The 20,155-nt window shown below is 41.3% G+C and overlaps 1 protein-coding gene across 1 annotated transcript in view; it reads right to left on the reverse strand.

The window, feature by feature from the left end:
• The window catches only part of LOC118117261 (vertebrate ancient opsin), a 53,984-nt gene that overhangs the window by 14,792 nt on the left and 19,037 nt on the right, over positions 1-20,155 (reverse strand). Inside the window, exon 3 of the mRNA XM_035169357.2 lies at positions 666-899. Coding sequence (XP_035025248.1) covers positions 666-899 — 234 coding nt within the window. The remainder of the gene's footprint in view (positions 1-665; positions 900-20,155) is intronic.

The raw sequence follows: 20,155 nt of genomic DNA on the forward strand, positions 1-20,155 counted from the left end.
GCAGAAGAGCTAATAAAACATTATCATAGTCCCCAGCCCCTTCTAAAAACAACCGCAGAATCACAGCTCGCAAGCACAGATAACTCCCAAAGCTATTCATCATATTGTCTGAAGTGGCCATGGGCCAAGGTTAATTGAGACATACTGTGTGTTTTTTAATCAACACTTCAGACGACGGGCACCTTCGTGACATTGTAAATACGCCTTCTGGTTTGATAATGAGCAGGATTAGGTTACATTCACATGAAAGGCTCGAGTTAGTTGATTACAAAAGCTGGCACTTTGGTGCATCTCAGGCGAGATGGAGTCAAAGAGATCAAGGTAGTGACTCCTAAGTACTTATTGCATCATTTATTTAATCAGATGGCTATTTATGGAAACCTGTGATCACACGTGTGTGTGTGTAACATATTTTCATTGACACCTACACAGCTCTGCACACAGGTACGTGGTAGACGTCCTAGAAGGCATTAGAGTACAATCTGATACGAATACAAACCAGAGGCTCATTTCCATTAAATAAACCCCCCTCTGTAAACATTGAAGAAGACTGGCCTCAGTAAATGAGATGCTCTTTTCCTGCCGCTTTTATGACAGTGTAAGACAAAAGGCCCTGACCCTCGCTGCAGCGCCCCCCTCCCTCCCTCCTTCCATCCTTCTCTCACCTGTTTATTCATGAAGACGTAGATGACTGGGTTGATGACTGTGCTCGTCTTAGCCAGGACCGAGGGGATGATGCTCGCCTCGGGCGTAACCAGGCCCGGGGGCCCGAAAGTGGCCATCAGGGCCATGATGCCGTACGGCAGCCAGCACAAGAGGTAGCATATCACCATGACCACCACCATGAATAACACACGCTGCTCACGTTTCCTGCTCGTCGATGGGTTGATTCCGCTCACCTGGACACAGCGACAGGAAGAGAGAGGGAGGAAGAGAAATAATATGTTAATAAGCTGGAAATCTTCACGCCATGTGTTCAGACGCGTATGTTTTTGACTTTTGCTGTCACAGTGCATCCAAACTGTCCTCTGTAAAACAGAGCTGTTTTGGGAGGAGAGGAGTCTCTCTCACTTCTGCACTCTATCACTTTGTTTCCCAAAGTCGTTCAGAGAGGTGGAGCGAGCAGGAAACAGACGGAGCAGGAAGCCACGAAACGCATATCAACATACCTTCATTCATTCATCCTATATACCGACAGAAAAAGTCTAATCAGAGGAAGACAATGACACAACTTAATGTCATTAAGTCATTAAGAAATAGTTAACCTACAGGTTAACTATTTCCCCTTCTTTCCCGTCTTTATACTAAGCTCAGCTAGCTGTCTATTGGCTCCAGCCACATGTTTACTTGTAAAAGCATTGGGAGTGGTATCATCCATCTTATCTGACTCTCAACAAGAAAGCAAATCGTCATATTTCCCAATATGTCAAACTATTCCATTCACTCCTGACATCTGGAAACGCTGGAGAAATACAGATACACTTTGGGCTTCAGCTTTAACCTACCATACCACTATTGCACAAACACTGTGTAATTAAAACCAATATTATCCGGCTAATTTGGCTGCTTGTTCACAACCTGCGTGATGTCTGATCACTTGTGTGTCATGCCCTCGTCAGAGTGTTGGAATGCACTGACACACTCGAATCTGATTGTGCCCGAGAACATGGACAGCAAAAGTCTAAACAAATGCATTCACCTCCATATGGACACTACTGCACACTGAAAAACACCTTAACTCTCCAGACTTGAGCTGCCTTCATTTGTCTCTGTGCCCGATGGCCACATGTCAGCTGCTGTCAGTCAATTTCATCGCCATGGAGACACAGTGACAGGGAGCCAGTTTCAAGACGAGCTGAAGCTGTGGCAGGTTCCTGTTTTTGAGTTTTTGTGCAAAGGCGCTGAAGTGATGTGGTGGCATGATACTGTGCATGATACTGTCCACACACAGTAGTTGCACATACTCATAGGGAAAAAACATCATGATTTTTGAACAAAGAATCATCAGCCATAAAATATTCGTATCAGTCCGCTAACCATTTAATCAAGTCTACTTTTACTTTTACATAATTTTCTTTTTCCCTTTTGCATGCACTGTATACATATGTATGCTATAAGGGTTTGTGAAAATACGGTGGTGTGTGTATATACAGTGTATATATATTTAGGTGTTTTCCCATGCATTATTCAGTTAACATTTTACTGACAGGCTGTAAACCCATACATTCCTGTACATCGCATACTGTCATTCACACTGTGACATTTGTATGAATATACACGTAAACATAACGCTCAGCTTTCACTCGACTCTCAGCGTTTGTCTTATCGCCACAATATGACAAACAACTGCTTTTCCAACGTTGCAGACAAGCCACACCAGTGATTGACAGCCTTGTCACATTTAGATAATCTTCCCCAAGTGGCTTCCATGTCTCAGCAAAATGAAACTTTTATGGTTTGTTAGGAGCTGGCTTAGCAAACCTTGATTTACAAAGGTAGTAATTTCTTGTTGATGACTCAATTTTGTTTTCTTTATTGTGGCTATAGTTTTAAATTAAAACCTGATTTGCTCTGAATGCAGAATTTAAGCTGTCTTGAATATAAATTTGAGGCTTCATACTGTATGTATCTTATCGGCTTCACACTTGGCATGTGTATTGTTAAGGGGCCCAATGAAGTGCAGGGTTGAATTTGTCGCGATCAATAAACTTTGAATAAACAGACAAACCTTCCCATGTAGTCAGTGGTGGTGAGGCAGTGTGCAGGCAGTCTGAGGATTGAGTTGAACATGTCTAAGGATAAAAACCTATAGCAGTGTTTGCCATCTGTCAAAAATCACATCTTGATCATTTTGATAATTAGAAAAAAAATGTAAAACCATATTGCACTGACACAGGTGCTGATCTCCATCATGGCACTTCTTCTGATTGATAGAATCACTTTCTCTTTTATCCAATTGTCTACAAAGTAAAAGCACAGCATTTGTTTTCCTGCTGCAATGGTTTAAGTCAAGCTAAATTATAGAGCTTTTATTTTTGAAAAGGTGTTAACTTGGGTCTGATAATTGTATGGCTTGCTTGACAGTAATAAAGCAAATTCATTTTTCTTTTTTTATGAAAAACATTGACCATAGTATCGGTGCAAAACAAACAACAGAATCCATTTGATCACGGACGCACAATGATTCATCGCAGATTTTCAATGTTTAATTTTCCTCTGTGGCAACAGGAGTATTGTCTCCACCCAGGTCCCTGGCAGACTTTTAGCTATTCAGATCATTTGGCCAATGTGTTGCGATGTAAAATTAGTTTTGAACCAAAGTCAAAGGAACTGGCTGGAAATAGAATAGTTTATGGTGTCGGTACATGAAATGTCTTAATGCTTTGTGCTTACTGTTACTGGTTTTGGTTTGGATCCTTCCCTTTCGCACAAGTATATGTGGACAATGCACATGTTTAAATGTGTGTACGTGCATTGTTCCAGCACCTATAATGACTTGTGTTTCCCGTAAAGTGACACCTTTAAGCTGTGTAAATGACAGCATTCTCTGTGTCTGGCTCATTGTATAAGGAAAATTCTGCTTTTTTTTTGCGATTATTGGCTCAATATACCCATAAAATGAAATGTGCAGTGGACTCTGCTTGGGGTGTTAGTCGTGTACACACACAATGTTCATCTGCTGTGGTCGTCACATCATTTAAACCCTAATTACAAGCAACCAAGTGAGGAAATCTGCTCATGGCAGCCCTCAATGTGAAATTCCAAGTCAGAGATGCCTGGAACTTCTGAATTACAGACATGACAACAGAGTTGCTATGAATGCATCCCTAGCAGTTACATCAAAATTAACTCCAGTATTATAAAATAATACAATTTATCTGGTTAATTTAAGACTTGCACATTGAGCCAGTTCATTTTATACAACGTATGGCTATAATGCTGTTCCAGAGCGACCACGTTACCAAATTATTATGCAAAAGATCATAATTTGATTCATTCCACACAGAGATACGTATTTCTATTTCCTCTAACAGTCACTGGATGTTTAAAGAAATAGTGGAAAAGTGAAAGAAATGTTAGATACTTTGGTTTAAAACCGATAATGAATTGTTCAAAAAATGATCAATACCAATACTATGTTAAACACAGCAGAAAACTGAATATCTCGATTTTGCACTGTTGGCCAGACAAAACAAGATTTATAGATGCATGTATAATTGTTTCAAATATTTTCTGGCAAATTATAAACTATTATTACTATTGTATTACTATCAATTATCAGGAGAAACCAATTATCTGACTGATAATTAATATTATCGTTGTTACTGCTTTGGTTAGCTCTAGGCCAAACCGCCTTGGAATTATGTACGAACACTCCAATGTTCAATTCTACACAAATTGCACAATTGCAGAAAAGGCCTCAGCTTGAGTGAAACACATTTCCTCAAGTTGACACAATGTCACGTCACACTGTTGATTATTTGCCTTAATGGGCATTTTTCAAGGTAGACATTTTGGCTTGTCATCGTAGAAAAAGCTCAGGTGTTATTCACATTAACAAAGGCTTTGTTCTTCTGAAGTTCCTTCAGTGAGTCATGACAATGAGTCACCAGGATCAATGCAGGACCCTGAAAGTAAAGCAACTCAACAGATATTAACCATGATTAATCTATTTCATTAAACCTTGCTTCTCCTTCTGTGATTGGTCAAAATGTCTGCCGTGACAAAGACCTCTATATCAGCCTCGCACACCAATCATAGGTTGAATATCTAAACGCACCAGTCCGTTCATTCTAATGGGAGCTGCTTGCTCAGGTAAAGTTACCATTACTTCCTACCTGTGTTTTCTGCTGGCCCACATGAATATAATCCCTTCTGTGATGGAAACTGTGATTTTTAGAGCGACTGCTAAAAGGTTGATTGCAGCAGTTTTACATCTGTTTTTCTGGGACTGGTGCCCAGCGCATCATGTGACCTGCAACTCAGTTAGTGCAACACATTCAGGGCTGCTGCTGAATGCTTTGAAGGATCTTTTCTGGGTGCTCATTTTGAAGCTATTGACAGAGCACAGACACTTGCTGTGTAGAAGGGTCAAAGGATCAAGGACGTAGCAGCAGGCTGTACTGTGGGGCCTGCTGTCAGGATTGGCGTTTGAGAAAAATAGAAAAAAAACTGCTGGACTCAGCTGGTTCACGGTTGAACATTTCTACTGAATATCAGATCATGGGGGGAAATGTGATCGTATCACCTCTTACATGTACACACTGCTTTTGTGAGGTTGTGTGTGTTGGCCTGAGCAGGAAATATGTGTGGGACAGTGGTTTATGTTTGCTCTCCTTCTTCCTGCCTGTCCCAATTCTTGCATGTGTGCACTTTCTGCTACACAAATGTTTTCTCTTCCACATGACCCTGAAGTTGACGACAACATATATTTGCATAGATAGTTGAGTGGTGCACTTTATCATAGCCATTTAGCTGTTTGCATTTCATGTTCAGAAGAGGTGAATGATTGGATCTCTTCCTGTTCAGCCCCTTTAAGAGTCGAGCTCAAGTGTGGACTTAGAGAGGTGCCTGATGTACTTGGGGAGAGTTCCGAAAATAAGAAGTGGACTTTATTTGTGCGATGCCAAATGGAGAGAGGGTCATTCCACACTTCAGAGACAGATGGAAACGAATCCAAATATGACTCGTATCACGGAGCAGGTGGTGACAGACGTTAGGGCACTGTATGAGCTGCATGGTGCAGGCTGCAGCTCATCTTATTAGCCCTGTTCAAGGAGAAAATAGTGGAAGGGCACATATTAGTGGAGGATACTAGCTTCCAGGCTGCAGTTGGTGTTGTGGTCAGGTCAGCGGATGATTAAAGTTTGAGCAAAGAGTCAGGCACACAGACTTGGGTGAGGAAAGCTCAGTTTTGATGGATTTTTGGGAGACAGAACCTCCATACTCAGGTGCATTGTGGGCATGTATGACAGTTCCTTGTCTTGAATCAAGTCAGATCTCCTGCTGGTTTCTGGCAGGAGTCGTTACCGTCCTGTCAGCGATGATGGAAAAGTCTAGCAGAGAGGGGGAAAGTACTGCAGAGTCCTAACACCCATCCTATCCATTTTTTTGTATTTTTAGTTTACAGGAGAGTAGTTCTCAATCCTTTAGTGCCTTAATGTGCAGCCAGTGTATGTTGAATTACACACGTGGGGATGTGCAGAAAGAGAAATTAAATCTTTTGAATGCTGCACTGCCTTAAGTTTATTGCACGGCTCTTGCCTCATTCTCCTGTCTCCGAATGGCACTCATTTGTCATCATTGTAAAAGTGTTTTCATTCCCCAAGTTCAAGCAGAGCGGACATCTGAGGAGAAATGTACTGAAGTGAACATTTATATTGCTTTCAATTTGCCAGAGAAGCTAAATCAATGATAGGAAACTAACAAGAAGGAACATGGTGACGGAGTTGAATTGCTTGCCTACAGTTCTTTCCACTGTCCAGTGGGGAAGGCCAAAACATTTAGAATTTTAGGACTGGAAGTGAGGACAGACTGAGTCACCAGCCAGTCATCTGGCTGGTCGTTGCTTTAGTTCAGTATTTGAACTTTATTCCTCAACTTTTAAGCCTTCACAATTCCTCAGAGTAAAATACATAAAAAATAATGCAACATTCATTTTTTAAAGTTCTGGAACAAAGTCCTAGATTAAGCCAAATTAACTTGCAAGTCCATCCTGTTCCAGCTCCTAAAGGCATTCTCCAGGATTTAGCACCAGATAAGTCTTATTTGGACGAATGCAATGAAACAGCAGTTTCTTTCAAAGCATGCATGACAAACTCAAATTATGGGTTTGGATATAATAAGCAGTGGTACTTCATGCCCAGTAGGCATTTGTCTTCCTGTGCTCATCATCTCAGAAGCCTTATGACACACGAGTGGGACCAGCTGCTTTTTACATCACTGTAATCAAAGAGTCTCATCAGTTTAATACTGGAAAATACAGCTGCAAGATAGAATAGGCTCTGAACCAATGAAAGTCTGAAATCTGCCCAGATGGCTTGGAGAGTTATGTTGTATTTTACTATTAGAATTATGTCATTGTTTTCTTAATGATCATCTTAGCGGAGAAGATTTATTTTCAACTTTCTTACTCATAAAACAGGTCAGCAGGGGATGGTGGAGACAGGCTGGCAGCCATGTTGAAACAGTGCTCAGACAAAGCTGAAATAAATCAACACACAAAACTGACTGTGTCCATTTTCAAGAATCGCTCTGTCAGGATTGTAGAGTCATTACTAGCCTTCCTCTGACCAAAGATTTTCATAGTCAACCAGTTATCATTATTTCAAGACATTACCGAACAAGTTGTTTCGGGTATTATTTGATTACTGGATTGTTAAATGAATAAATTTAATAATTCAATAGATGCTGGTTAATAATAACTATTTTCTATTTAAAGGAATAGTGCAGGGTTTCTGCAGGGTCTTAAAAATCAGACAGATAATAGACTATGGATACCGACTGTCTCTGTCTGTAGTTTGCAAGACAGGGAAGCATATCAAGGGTTATTTTTGTATTGTAGGCCACTTCAACTTAACTTCAATTATGGGGACGTGTAACTTATTCTGGGACTCTGATATTCCTTCATATCTGTTGTACTTGACAACGATCTTAAATTTCATTCCTTATGGTCTTAAAAGTTATAAATGTAACCATTTAATTTGCCCTTCTCTGTGAAACCATCGTCCTCCCCTATGTTCATATTGTGAGAGGACTCCAGCTCTGTTAGACCGTGATGTCAACATCACAGCCAGGTGTCCAGGCTCATTTTGGCCCCGATGATGTCTTTCAGAGACAAACACTGTAAACACACCTGTCACCTGCCAACCACGGTGCAGCCGGAAGCACTGCAGCTAAATATCAGCTATGTTAACAATGCTGATATTTAACAGCTAGCCGCCAGGCAGACCCACTGAGAGTGGAAATTAATTTGAAACACCAACAAACCTGCAGATCAGACATGACAATATTCCATGTCTCTCCTGGCCCCTCCTTTTTTCTCTTTCTCTTTGACTCACCTTAGAAACAGATCCTCTGTCTGCCTCCACCTGTCTCGTCTTTCTCTTAGCAACAGCTCAAATGCTGCAGTTTTCATTCAGTAATTCCATCGGCCTTTTTCATGGCAGACATGTCAAAGGTGTAATTCAATTGAATGACAGCTGATTAGAATTTAGACATTTGAGGTGAACAGCCATTGTTAAGGTGCTTTTCCTACTCTGATGTCTGCTGTGGAAAAAAAACTAAAACTTCACCATAAAGAGTAGATTGAAGCCAAAGAAGATCCCTCAACACTAACGTCCTTTCTGGTCCGGTTACACACAGATACCGGACAAACCTTTTCAACAGTTGGTGACCCAGATGCACCCAGACTCACCAAACCCATATTAGCACGCTGTAAGTGTTCCTAATGAAACTACACAATCCGTTAATCTGGAGTCTTCTGTGCAGCTAACTTGATTACACTGAAGTGGGTGGCTGCCAGACTGGCTGCTGAATATCACCTCAGCTCCGGGGGTTGTGGGCATTCAGTAAACCTCCCACGCCTTCGCCAGCTGCCGCCTGCCCTCTTCCATGCCTGCAGCAGCACCAGATATTGGTTATTAGACTGTGAGATCGGTGGCGGTGCTGGTGGCAGTGCGACAGGAAGCAGGCTGTATGAGCTAGACACGAGGCTGAGAACAGACAGAGGGAGAGTGCAGAGAGTGAGATAGAGCAGAAAGAAGTTGTTTGAGAATTAAAAAGCGTACGGGGAGAAGGAGCCGGATCATTGCAGCAGAAACAGAGGAGGAGAGGTGAGAGTGAATTCGGGGGAAATTGAGGTCTATAAGGAGGCGATAATGCAAGAAATGAAATAATTGAAAGTATAGTTCTGCGGTGATTCATTTAAAAGTTTCCCCTCTCCTGCTTTTGGCCTTGTATCATTATGGACAGTTGCTTTGGGAGTTTGCCCCATGCTGTAATAAGCAGGTGAGGCTGCCAGCTTGGCCAGCGATTACCTGGCTAGAGATTAAAGTGTGGCAGCTGCAGCCATGTTTGCCTTGTTACACAAACGTGCTCCACCTAAAGGTAGAGGGGCTGTCATGTAAGTTCAATTTTCTAAGCAAGCTGCCAAATAAGCTTCTCTATACTCTCATCTTCAAACACGCACACACTTCCAAAACCCTTTAGAAAATAGAGACCCAAACCAAATCATCTTGAAGTAATGAGTATTTGCCACTCCTGAGGATTTTTTCGTTTTTTGCAAGAATGCATTGTCAACACTCTTGAGCCTCCTGAGAGAGTTGAGCTGGAACAGCTTTTCAGCACTTCACCACCTCAACCAGGAAATAAAGATTAGAAGAATCCTTTTACTGTAAATTCTATCTTTCACAGAGACACGTTCCCAGGTTCAAGTCTGTAAGGCAGCCACAACTAACTTTGGAATGCTGAAAGCCCAAAAAAAACGTATCCTGTCACTGTTGAATGTGACTAAAAGGATGCGGAGAGGAACAAAATGAGAGATATTTGACAGTTTCAGGCAAGCCTCTCTCAAAGTTCAGTTAATTGGGGGGAAACTTGTGAACTGCTAACGCCACAGCTCTTGACTCTCGCGATGTATGACAGACGGTTTCTTTATCTGATCATTTATTAAACACAAGGGTATAGTGTGCTGCTATGAAAACATCCCCTACGTCTGACTGAAAGCCGGATCTTTACTAGCCTACAGTACAGGAATGTACATGGAAGAAAAGTGCCTCATTTAGTTTCAGGCATTTTCATAATTGCTGAAAAAAGTTAAAAGTTACATTTATCTTGTTGGTGTTTGGCTGGAACCCCCCCCTTCCCCTTTGACAGCTGCAACACAAAATCAAAGCTTGTTGAATCCCAGCACCGAAACACGAACACCTCAGAAAGCTACATCCGCACCAATCTAATGGCACATTTCAATGTTTCATCAACCCAGACAAACAGTCCTGCTGCACACACACACACACACACACACACACACACACACACACACACACACACACACACACACACACACACATCACCGATAAGGGGAAAAGACATAGTAGCAGCACTTTTGACTGGCTTGTTTTGCCTCAGCATTCCAGCTCCTGAGTCGGCCCGGCTGTTCTGCCAGGCCAGTTGTTGGCTGCTAAACATGATTGATTGCAGGATTTGTGTCTGCTGCATTAGTCCCGTACACCACCAGCCTCCTGCCAAACACTACACCAGCCTTTCGCCCATCAAAGGTCCTCTCTCAGCAAGAATCCTCAATGCTCCGTTGAGTGGCTTTACAAACATTCACTGTCCCCCTCCTCCTCGCCTTTCCATATCCCCGGGATCCTCCCCTCTACCTGCTCCCCTTTGCCATCACGTCGAGGTGTCTGCAAGGTCATGGGGAAGGAAAAAGTACCATGATTGTAATTTATTGAATAAGGGAGGGTCAAGTAAATCTGCCGAGCACAGGGGAATAGGCATCACTGGCTGCTTTCTACAGACAAACAACTTGTAAAGGAGGGACTCAGGAATGAAATTAAGGGTGAGGCTCTGTTGGGCTGCAGAGGGAATTCAGGGGCAGATGTAGTGAATGGAAGGTTGGTGTGGGGGCATGTGTGTGTGCGCTGGAGATGAAGTGCCGGAACATTCATTTTCATTTGGAATAACAGCACTCTGAGGACCCTAGGGAGAGAGGAGAACTGTACAAGTGGTGTGAAATTGACTTGTCGAATTGTAGAGCTAAAGGGCTTCTTTTTTTTGCTGTTAGATTGCTTTTGGTCTGGAGATCCTATCTCTTGTCCTGCCTCCCGCTAACTCTAAAGGGAGTCTAGCAGACGTCTTATGTTCTCTCTAGTGTCAGAAATCTTTACTGAGGTTACCAAATACAGAGGAAAAAAATGGATCATATCCCCCAGCTGTGAGCAAGGTGTCAAAGATTAGTGCATAGCAGCGCTTACAAGCCTGCTCTGGCAAACACAAGTGACATCTTTGACATCAAGAATGCCTCACATGTCTGTATCCTAAAATAATCTTTGTGAACATATACCACCATTAAATTGTGCAAAAAAGAACTCCACAAGAAAACATGTTGACTGTGGAAATGTATTCGGCAATTTTGTATTCACTGAACCAATTTTGGCCCCTGGGGACCTTTATTTGATTGACAGACTATTATTCCAAATCATTTGACGATTGACCTGATTTAGAGCAGTAGCAGTCAAACTCAGCGACAGAAGCTGTGACATGGACACATTAACTCACAAAGATGGTCACACTCACTATGCTGGCACATTTGTGATATATCAGTGGCATGACACCGCATGGGTGCCACGCTAGAATTTGTTCACAAAACTTCAAAAGACGCACAGTACAGAGAAGTTTGGCAGCGCCTTGCAACCAGAGGTGACTTAATGATGCCCCTTAGCACCCAATTAACAGTGTTTCCAGTGTCATGACAGCAAGAAGGCCAATCCTACGATTACAATTTTGCCTAAATATGCAAAATGTACACTTATAAAATACAGCAGGATGTTTTGAGGGGATTTAGCAATGTTCTGTTAAGGGGTTGTAGCTTTTTTATCAAAGCTTCAGGAAGCTCTTTTTATAACCCCAGAAGACTTTATTATACACTCACCAAGAACACTATGAGGAGCATCACACTAATACTGGGTAGTTAGTTCCTCCCTTTGCTCTTGAAACAGCCTCAGTTCTCCGTGACATGGATTCCACAAGATTTTCCAAACTTTCTGCTGAGATTCTGCTCCATGTTGACATGACTGCAACACACAATTTCTGCAGATTTGTCAGCTGCCAATCTCCTGCTCTTCCACATCTCAGGTGTTCTATCTGTTGACTGGGGAGGTCACGGAAGTTGACTGAACTTATCGTTGTTTATAAATCCAGTTTGCGGATGGTCAGCAACAAAACTCACATAGACTATAGCATTCTGATGATAATAGTTGACAATAAAAGGACTAAAGATTGCCATGAAAACGTCTGCTACATTATTGTACTACCACCAGCAGACTGGACTGTTGACACAAGGCAGATTGGGTCCATGGATTCATCCCGTTGATGCCAAACTCTGACCCTACCATCTGCAGCCTCAGCAGAAATCCAGACTCATCAGACCTGGCTACAGTTTTCCAGTCTTCAACTTTCCATCGCTGGTGAGTCGGTCAGGAGTGAAACCAGAAATAGTCTCTGCTGTTGTTACCCATCTACCTCAAGGCTCGACATGTGGCGTAGTCCGAGATGCTTTTCTGCTCACCACAGTTGTAATCTGTGTTATCAGCTCCAGTCTCTCTGCTCTCCTCTCAGATCACGTTTGTCCCCATATTCTGATGTGTGATGTGAACATTAACTGAAGCTCCTGACCTGCATCTACATGATTTCATTGCACTGCTGACACATAATTGAAAAAAATGAATGAGTAGGTGAACAGGTGTTCCCCATGTGTTCGGTGAATGTAATGAATAGTGCTCCTCATAATGATTAAGTTGGAATTTATGAAATTTGAGTATAAATAGCAGACTCTCCCATTGGCCAATCTGCTCAATAACACTCATACAGATTCCATGTACCTTAATGCTGTAATATATTACTCCCTCGCACATGCTCCACACACGTGTGTACAAGCACGTACGCACATAATTAGTTATGCCCTTGTGTTTCATTAATTAGCGGCATTGGGCTAAAAGCTCATCACTCAATGTGTCCTGGAACTGCCTAGAACAACACACACACACACACACGCACACACACACACACACACACACACACACACAAACTTTACCAGGAGGGTTCTCCACTGTATGGCTTTAAACACATTCAGTGAGAATATTATTGATTGACCCCATACGACTCTGGTTCTATACATATGGGGGACATTAGATTCCAACAGCAAATTAATTATCTTCATGAATATTTAATTGGATATACTGTAAGAAAAGGCAATTACACAAGGTGCAACACTGCAGATAGAAATTTGTTAGTGTTGTGTTATTTTATGTTTTCTTCACTTTAAACACAGTCCTGTGTTGCTATCAAACAATAATTTTCCAATCTCTGTTTGTGTAGCACTTAGTTATTATCAATCCTGTTGTGTGGGGGAAAAAAGGAAGATCATTTATGTATAGACCTGCTGGGGATGACTTGGTAGGGGGAAGTATTCACTAATTATCTTATATTACACTTGGCAATGGCATTAAAAGTCTGTAACTAAGAGTCTCCTCTAAAGACCTATTCACAAAGCTCTTAAACTTTTACAAATTTAATTGGAAGAACTCCAAAGCTGAGAGTAGGGAAACATAGACGCTGTTGGTATAAGTGACATTTAGTTTCATGCATGACTGGACTCTCAGTGATTGGTGGAAAGGTGACCTGGCCGTGTGAGAGAAAGTCAAGTCAAATATCAATACACAGGTACACGTGATCGTTACCTTTAAACACTGATTTGAGGAAGGAGTTACCCGCAACATAAAAGCCGTTTTCAGACATGAACTCCAGCGGGGGATCCCCAGCTGTGTTCACACATCGACTGCTCCATGATTTATACAGACTTAATACTTTGTGACACTAAATAATGTCAAAGTTACAGAGATTTGCCTTAAGACGTTTAATACAGACCAAGATATTCTAGCAAAAACAATAAGCTAACCTTGTAAGTTATTACAACCTGACTTATATTTCAGTGAGAAAATATGACTTAAAGGTAGCACAAATAAGTTCATTGGTCCATTTTATTTAGCACCTTTCTTTCTCAGATGTCATTAAGTGCTTCCCAGATCAGTATTCACAGGTCAATGGTCCAACAGAAGACGGGTCCAAACTTTGGGAGGTGCAAGTTAAAAAACACAGCTTCCTATAGTTTTAAACCTTGAGCAACTAACAACCAACAAACCACAAGCAGAGGACCTTGGAAACCAGCTCATAATATAAAACTGCAGGAAATCTCTAATGTAGGTTCCCAACCATGCAGAAGTCTAAAAATAATCACAAGAATTTAATTGGATTCTGAATTTGATGTGTCTCTCTTATCTCTATAGCAGGCTTTTCATACCTAAACTGTGGCAATAAGGATGTTTCTTGAAGATTTTTTGAAACATTAGTTCTTCTTCTCTGAAATGCACAAAAGCACATAAACTGATCACAGATTATGCTCTGGTTTAACTAAGACTTTAGTAGTGTAGTTTGATGAAAGGGAGAAGATGCACTGTGAGGAGCCAGCAGAAATCAAATGAGATGATGCAGGTCACTGCGCTCTAATCCCACCCTGAGGCTGAAGACAAAAGATGTTTCTCTTCATCTACATGTGGGACCTTTCTCCTGCCCAGCCTTCAGACGTGAAACCAGCAGGGTGTGATGCAGATCTCCGAGGACCAACTTGGAGGAAGATTAAGAGATTCTAAGAGAAACAGGCATGTTATAAATATCAGGCAGAGAGAGAAAAACTGCCCAAGCAAAAGGAAAATTACATAGCGTCCTATGCAAAACCTTTTGATTTAAAAAACTAAATATAATTGGTTAAGAATGGGAGTCTCCAGCAGAGGTCAACATTTCCATAAGCATACACTTTTTATTAGGAAGGACCAGGGAACTATTTAACAAATGGAAATAGGTCAAGAAGAACCCAATCTAAGTGATAATACATCTGTGGCTGCCCCATTTCCAGTGCAGAATTCTCAAGAGGTGTGTTAGAGATTTATATCCTTAGGAGAAAGACAGGTGGGGCGGAGTTGGGGCAAGCACACACTGCCATAACAGCAGACAGCCATCCTCAATAAACCTGTGGCCCGTAAAATATGGCAAATAAAGAATGCTATAATTTCGACGAATCCATCACTGTTCATCACTACTTTGCTGAATGAATGAGCATTAGTGTATGTGTCACAGCCAACGATGAAATGCTGCTACATCCTACAGACAAATGGCTGCAGAGGCTGGAAGTGCCAGACGAGAGGCTGCCTCACATTCAGATTCTCCAATTAGGCCAAGGCTTACTGGGTCAGGACAGGCAGGGAGCCCAGGATGTGAGCAAAGAGTGAAACAATAAAAGATTGAGGCTTCTTGTTTGTAGCCAACTATAGGCAATAGTGCATTTTGTTGAATGATAACCTCACCTGAGGGTTTTTACCTTTTACACTGAATAAACTCCTTGAGTCAGCCAAATTAACCTGTTGTGTTTTTTTGATTAACCCGCTCTGCATCCCAGTGTCATCACCATTTAGAAGAAACTCAGCACTCCATCATAAGCTTTATTTAGGCTTGGGAGCTACGCAGGAGAAGGACATATCGTCTTTTGTTTTAGTCTGATCACATCATGTCACTTTAGGGCATAGCTCCTAATAAGACTGCCTTGAACTGTGTCCCAGTTTGGGGCTTACTCTTTGAGGTCCACATTTCCCGACTAGATACTCCGTAATTGGTCTGCAAGGTTGTCCCTTCTCAAAGGTCCTTCGCAGGAATATTTTGCACACAACCAGTGAATCTGTAACAGCGTTGTTATTGAACTATATTGAGGTAATAGTAAATCCAAATACCATTTTTTTTGTACAATATCGACTCTTGGCAATTATGGCGATGTGGTTAAGCGAAATAAATCATGGTTAAATTAGACAACTAAATTTCTTGATTAGTTAAACGTAGCATTGAGATGTTCAGCAAGAAATGTAAGTGTTCAAATTCTCTTCCAGCTAATGGACAATGGACACTATTTTATTTCTTTTATATGTGTCACTGTTCTACAGTTGAGAGTACAGGTCGCTGTGCTGATGCTTTGTGAGAAAGAAAGACTTTCCAGGTGCCAGTGAAGAAGTGACAAGTAAATACACCTGAATCAATACAGGGTAATGTCTCCATGGCCAATAAACCTACCAGCTGTAAATATGTGCACTCTGAGAAATACAACTTGCTTTGACATGTAAGGAAATACCATTGTGGTCAAATACTCGTTTACCAACAGTGACAGCTGGCATAAAACTGGATCAAAGGAGAATGACAACAGCTTCCTTGAATGTGTCTGTCATACAGAAACTAAATTTCTCAGGAGCTCCATTTAGATGTTTGATCCAGGCCAATTTTGCATTGATTTTGTGTCAACCAGCCATGTTGCATCGCAAACAAAAGCACTGCACAAAGCCCTGCATGATACAATCAGTGTGTGACTATTTTGTTTGTTGTGACTTTGATGCCTGCACTTTGATTTCCTCTTTGGGAAACCAACATTAAAGCTTTAAATTGAGAAACTGGGGTTGATATTTTCAGATCCTTCTGTCCCAGTTAGTTTGGGAGGCAAATGAGATGGGGAATTACTGGATTCACATTTACTATATATGCTATTTTGACGACATCCATCAAAACTTTGTCTCCTAGCAGAGTCTATGGTTCAAGTGTCAATAATTAATACAGTAATAATGAATAATTTAATATTTTTCCCCATGGGGTAGATGTGGTTTGAGTTACTGGGTCAGTAATTTACACAGGAAGCCTTTGTTCCAGTTGAATTTACTGTATATGGACATTTGAGATATGTGGGTCAAAAGAGTAAGAGTTCCTCTCTGTCAGAGCTAAAACCTTGTGGGCAACTTACTGATGAAACTCACAGTATTTACTTATTCATGGAAGGTTAATAAATGTTAATCACTGTGGCCATTTTCTTTGTTTAGCACATAAGTCATTCAAATTGTCCTGCAATATCCTCACATCAGTCATTATTCCATTTCTGTAAACAGGGGCCTTGCTACAGGATAGGCATAGCAGGGGACCCCAGCTGAAAATCGGCCCCTGAAAACTTCTGATTACATTTGTCCACAGCAACATCAATTTTGTTGGAACCCCCTTAAATACTGTGATCCACTATGTACAGGAGAAGCCACATGCCACTAGCTTTCTGTCATTCTATACCTGGGATGGAGGTGGGGGTTTTGACTTAAACTTTACTACTTAACTAGTATTTATTTGTAAGCACAATATGCATTGTGTTGAATTTGTTTATAATAAAAGAATTAAACGAAGATTGGGATGATGTGGTTTGGTATCCTGTGTTTCTGGGAGGGGTTGGGTTTGGTTGGATGTGGGGCACTCCATGTTTGTTCCCCAAAGTCCATTGAAACGCTCCTAGATAGTAAAGCCAGCCAAGTCATTTTGTCGCCGATAACAAACCGTGACAGCAAGAAACAAAACAATATGCCAGCACTAAACATTCCAGTATGTAGGCGCAAACAGGGCACTAATGAACGGACTCCATTCTTGTTACATGAGCCACACAGTTAGCATGCTCTTAGACAGACCTCTAAATGTGTACTGCTGTGACTCACATTCTGTATAGTAAAGATAAAATGTGGATTTAATTATACCTTTTCAAACACTGACTGCAGTGTCCATAATGTTACCTGTATGATTGATAACCACACTTTGGGTTTACGTAGAAGGTCGGTCAAAATGAATGAAGGTTATTCATGTGGAAGTTGAGCAAAAGAGGACTCATGGTAAATTAACTCTACACTTTAATACCATCGACCTCAAATAACCCCGTGTTTCAACTTCTATCTAGCTCTCCTAACATATATTATTCTGGCAGCCATAAAAAAACATTAGCTCTCTCGGATGGATTATAGTCAGCTTTAATAACTGGAGTCAAATATATGGCTCTAGGGCTGTGATCAGATGATCACATCTCAGTAATGAATCACACTAATGATAGATCCCCCTGCTGCCTTTTAGCTGGGCTTCATAGTGTCCATGCTTTTAAAAGATTACACAGTAAAAGGCACCAGTTCATATAGAGTCTTTTGCATGGGGCCGAATCATAAGCGTGCATTGTTTAAAGCTATGAGCCTGAATGTTGGTCAGTTTATGGCAACTAAACAAAAATACATCAATGTTAAATTTATCAGTTAAAATAGTAACACAACTTTGCAAGAATGTTGAATCTGATCCTGTATTTGCAAACAAGTTGAGGAACACGCTATTATGGAGTTTATGGACAGTTTCCGTTGCATATAGATGAGGTTCATTTGTCGAAGCTGCATTAAAAAAATCATGTAATGAACTGAAACTATGTTGAAATCATGTTCATAATGTGAACTGAAGATGAAACTGAACACTATAGTTTGACATTTAAACAAATCATTTTATTTTCACTCTTGCCAAGAATCAAGTGTGTGTGTGTGTGTGTGTGTGTGTGTGTGTGTGTGTGTGTGTGTGTGTGTGTGTGTGTGTGTGTGTGTGTGTGTGTGTGTGTGTGTGTGTGTGTGTGTGTGTGTGTGTGTGTGTGTGTGTGTGTGTGTTAAATAGGAAGCTACATTGTGGCGATAAGAGCCGACGCTGTTGTCGTCAAAATCACGTGATCTCCGCATCGGAATTAAAACGTTACATCCTGCCTCTGCTTGCTGCACCTCCCCTCACCTGAATCCTGCAGAGTTTGTTGTTTTGAACGCGTCTGAGCACCTCCGCACGTAATGCCTGAAAACGGCTTTAGTCTGCCTCTGTCCGAAGGCAGGACCATTTACAAACCAGCATCTTTTAAAAGTCACTGAATAACGTGTTCTATTTAGTTGAATCTCCACAAAAGCTGAGATGTAACAATGACAAGGTATTTGCTAAGTGAAGTGTGAAGTTAACCAGCTGCTGGTGAAAGCAACATATTTGACACATAAGGACATCCACAGCATCTCCTCCTCTCCTCATCGCTAGAAAGCACAACCGTGTAAGAGCAGTCTGGTGTGTGTGTGTGTGTGTGTGTGTGTGTGTGTGTGTGTGTGTGTGTGTGTGTGTGTGTGTGTGTGTGTGTGTGTGTGTGTGTGTGTGTGTGTGTGTGTGTGTGTGTGTGTGTGTGCTCACGGTTTCCTTCAATCCTCTACAAGGTAATTTAGATTAAGTACAGATATTATATTGGGAGGCGAGTGCAATTAAGAACAGAACTCGAACCGACTCCTTGGTTTAGATGTAGAGGAATGAGCTCCTCTGTGAACATTCACTGGTAATCATTGGTAGCTGTTTAATTCAGATAAAAAGCCTGCATTAACCACTAATTATTAATGTGCATTAGACATTCTGTATGCACACATTTAATGTAATTACTTGGTGATTCAAATCGGCAGGTTAATGACATAATTTCTGAATTCATATCCAGTTTAGAACTGATTGATTGTTCACTATACCCACCCTTTGGATAATATACTGCATTTCGACACGTCTATTTTTAACACTATCTCCCTATTGTTAAAATTACTAGATATCATATACAAATCTGTAAAACCCTGAAACTGGAAATCAGATAAAACCTTTCATACAAAACTAAGGAGAGTTTAGGATGTTAAATGACATAAAATATAATGGTAGTATAATGGAAAAAGAAGTTTCTATTTGCCTGAACTCTCTGATGAAAATGGAATTAATCTGGTGGCTTTGTTTCAGTCAGTGTAAGAAGCAGACTGACAGACAGTGAAGTGGTTGAGGTCTTGACACTTGAGCTGTTATCATGAGGACACTCTAACTGAGCCTGTAGTTCATGCGAGGCCTGCTCTCCCTGTGACGCAGAACATCTGCTGATGCACAGCAGCACCTCGGTTTTACTGCCACACAACCACCACACTTGACTGGTTTAAACATACTGAGGGGAAATGGTCTTCTCGCGACTGATGACTGTTTCGAACAGGATCATTAAGAAGTGCAATTAATGACCACATAGTCAGTTTTACTGCTAAAGCCAGATTACACCTCCTCCCCAGTAGATCATCGCTTTCTCTCAGTTTTCCTCCTGGACTCTGGAGGTCAGCTGCACCTTTCACCATAATTTGGTGGAATTGTTTCCGCGCGATATCAAGTATCTGGAGGGTTAAGTTATTGGCATCTCGCAGCTTGGTTGTTGAGCTGCATTTTTTCTCTGTATGTCCACAGATTGGTAATAAGTGGTCGGCAGATGTCAGGGAAGCCGAGGCTGAGCTATGAGGTAAATTGTGCGAACATCGCAGCATCTGAAGACTGGAGTGCTACTGGCACTTTACAAGGGCTTGGAAGGAAACGTTTACACCGAAGTGTTTTTGATTTTATGGTTTATGATTCAAGTTTCCTATTTTGAAAATCCAATTTCTTGCCTTTGCAATTGAGCACGAAGGATGCAGATCAG

This window comes from Hippoglossus stenolepis, chromosome 11 (assembly GCF_022539355.2).
Source record: "Hippoglossus stenolepis isolate QCI-W04-F060 chromosome 11, HSTE1.2, whole genome shotgun sequence".
NCBI lineage: Eukaryota > Metazoa > Chordata > Actinopteri > Pleuronectiformes > Pleuronectidae > Hippoglossus > Hippoglossus stenolepis.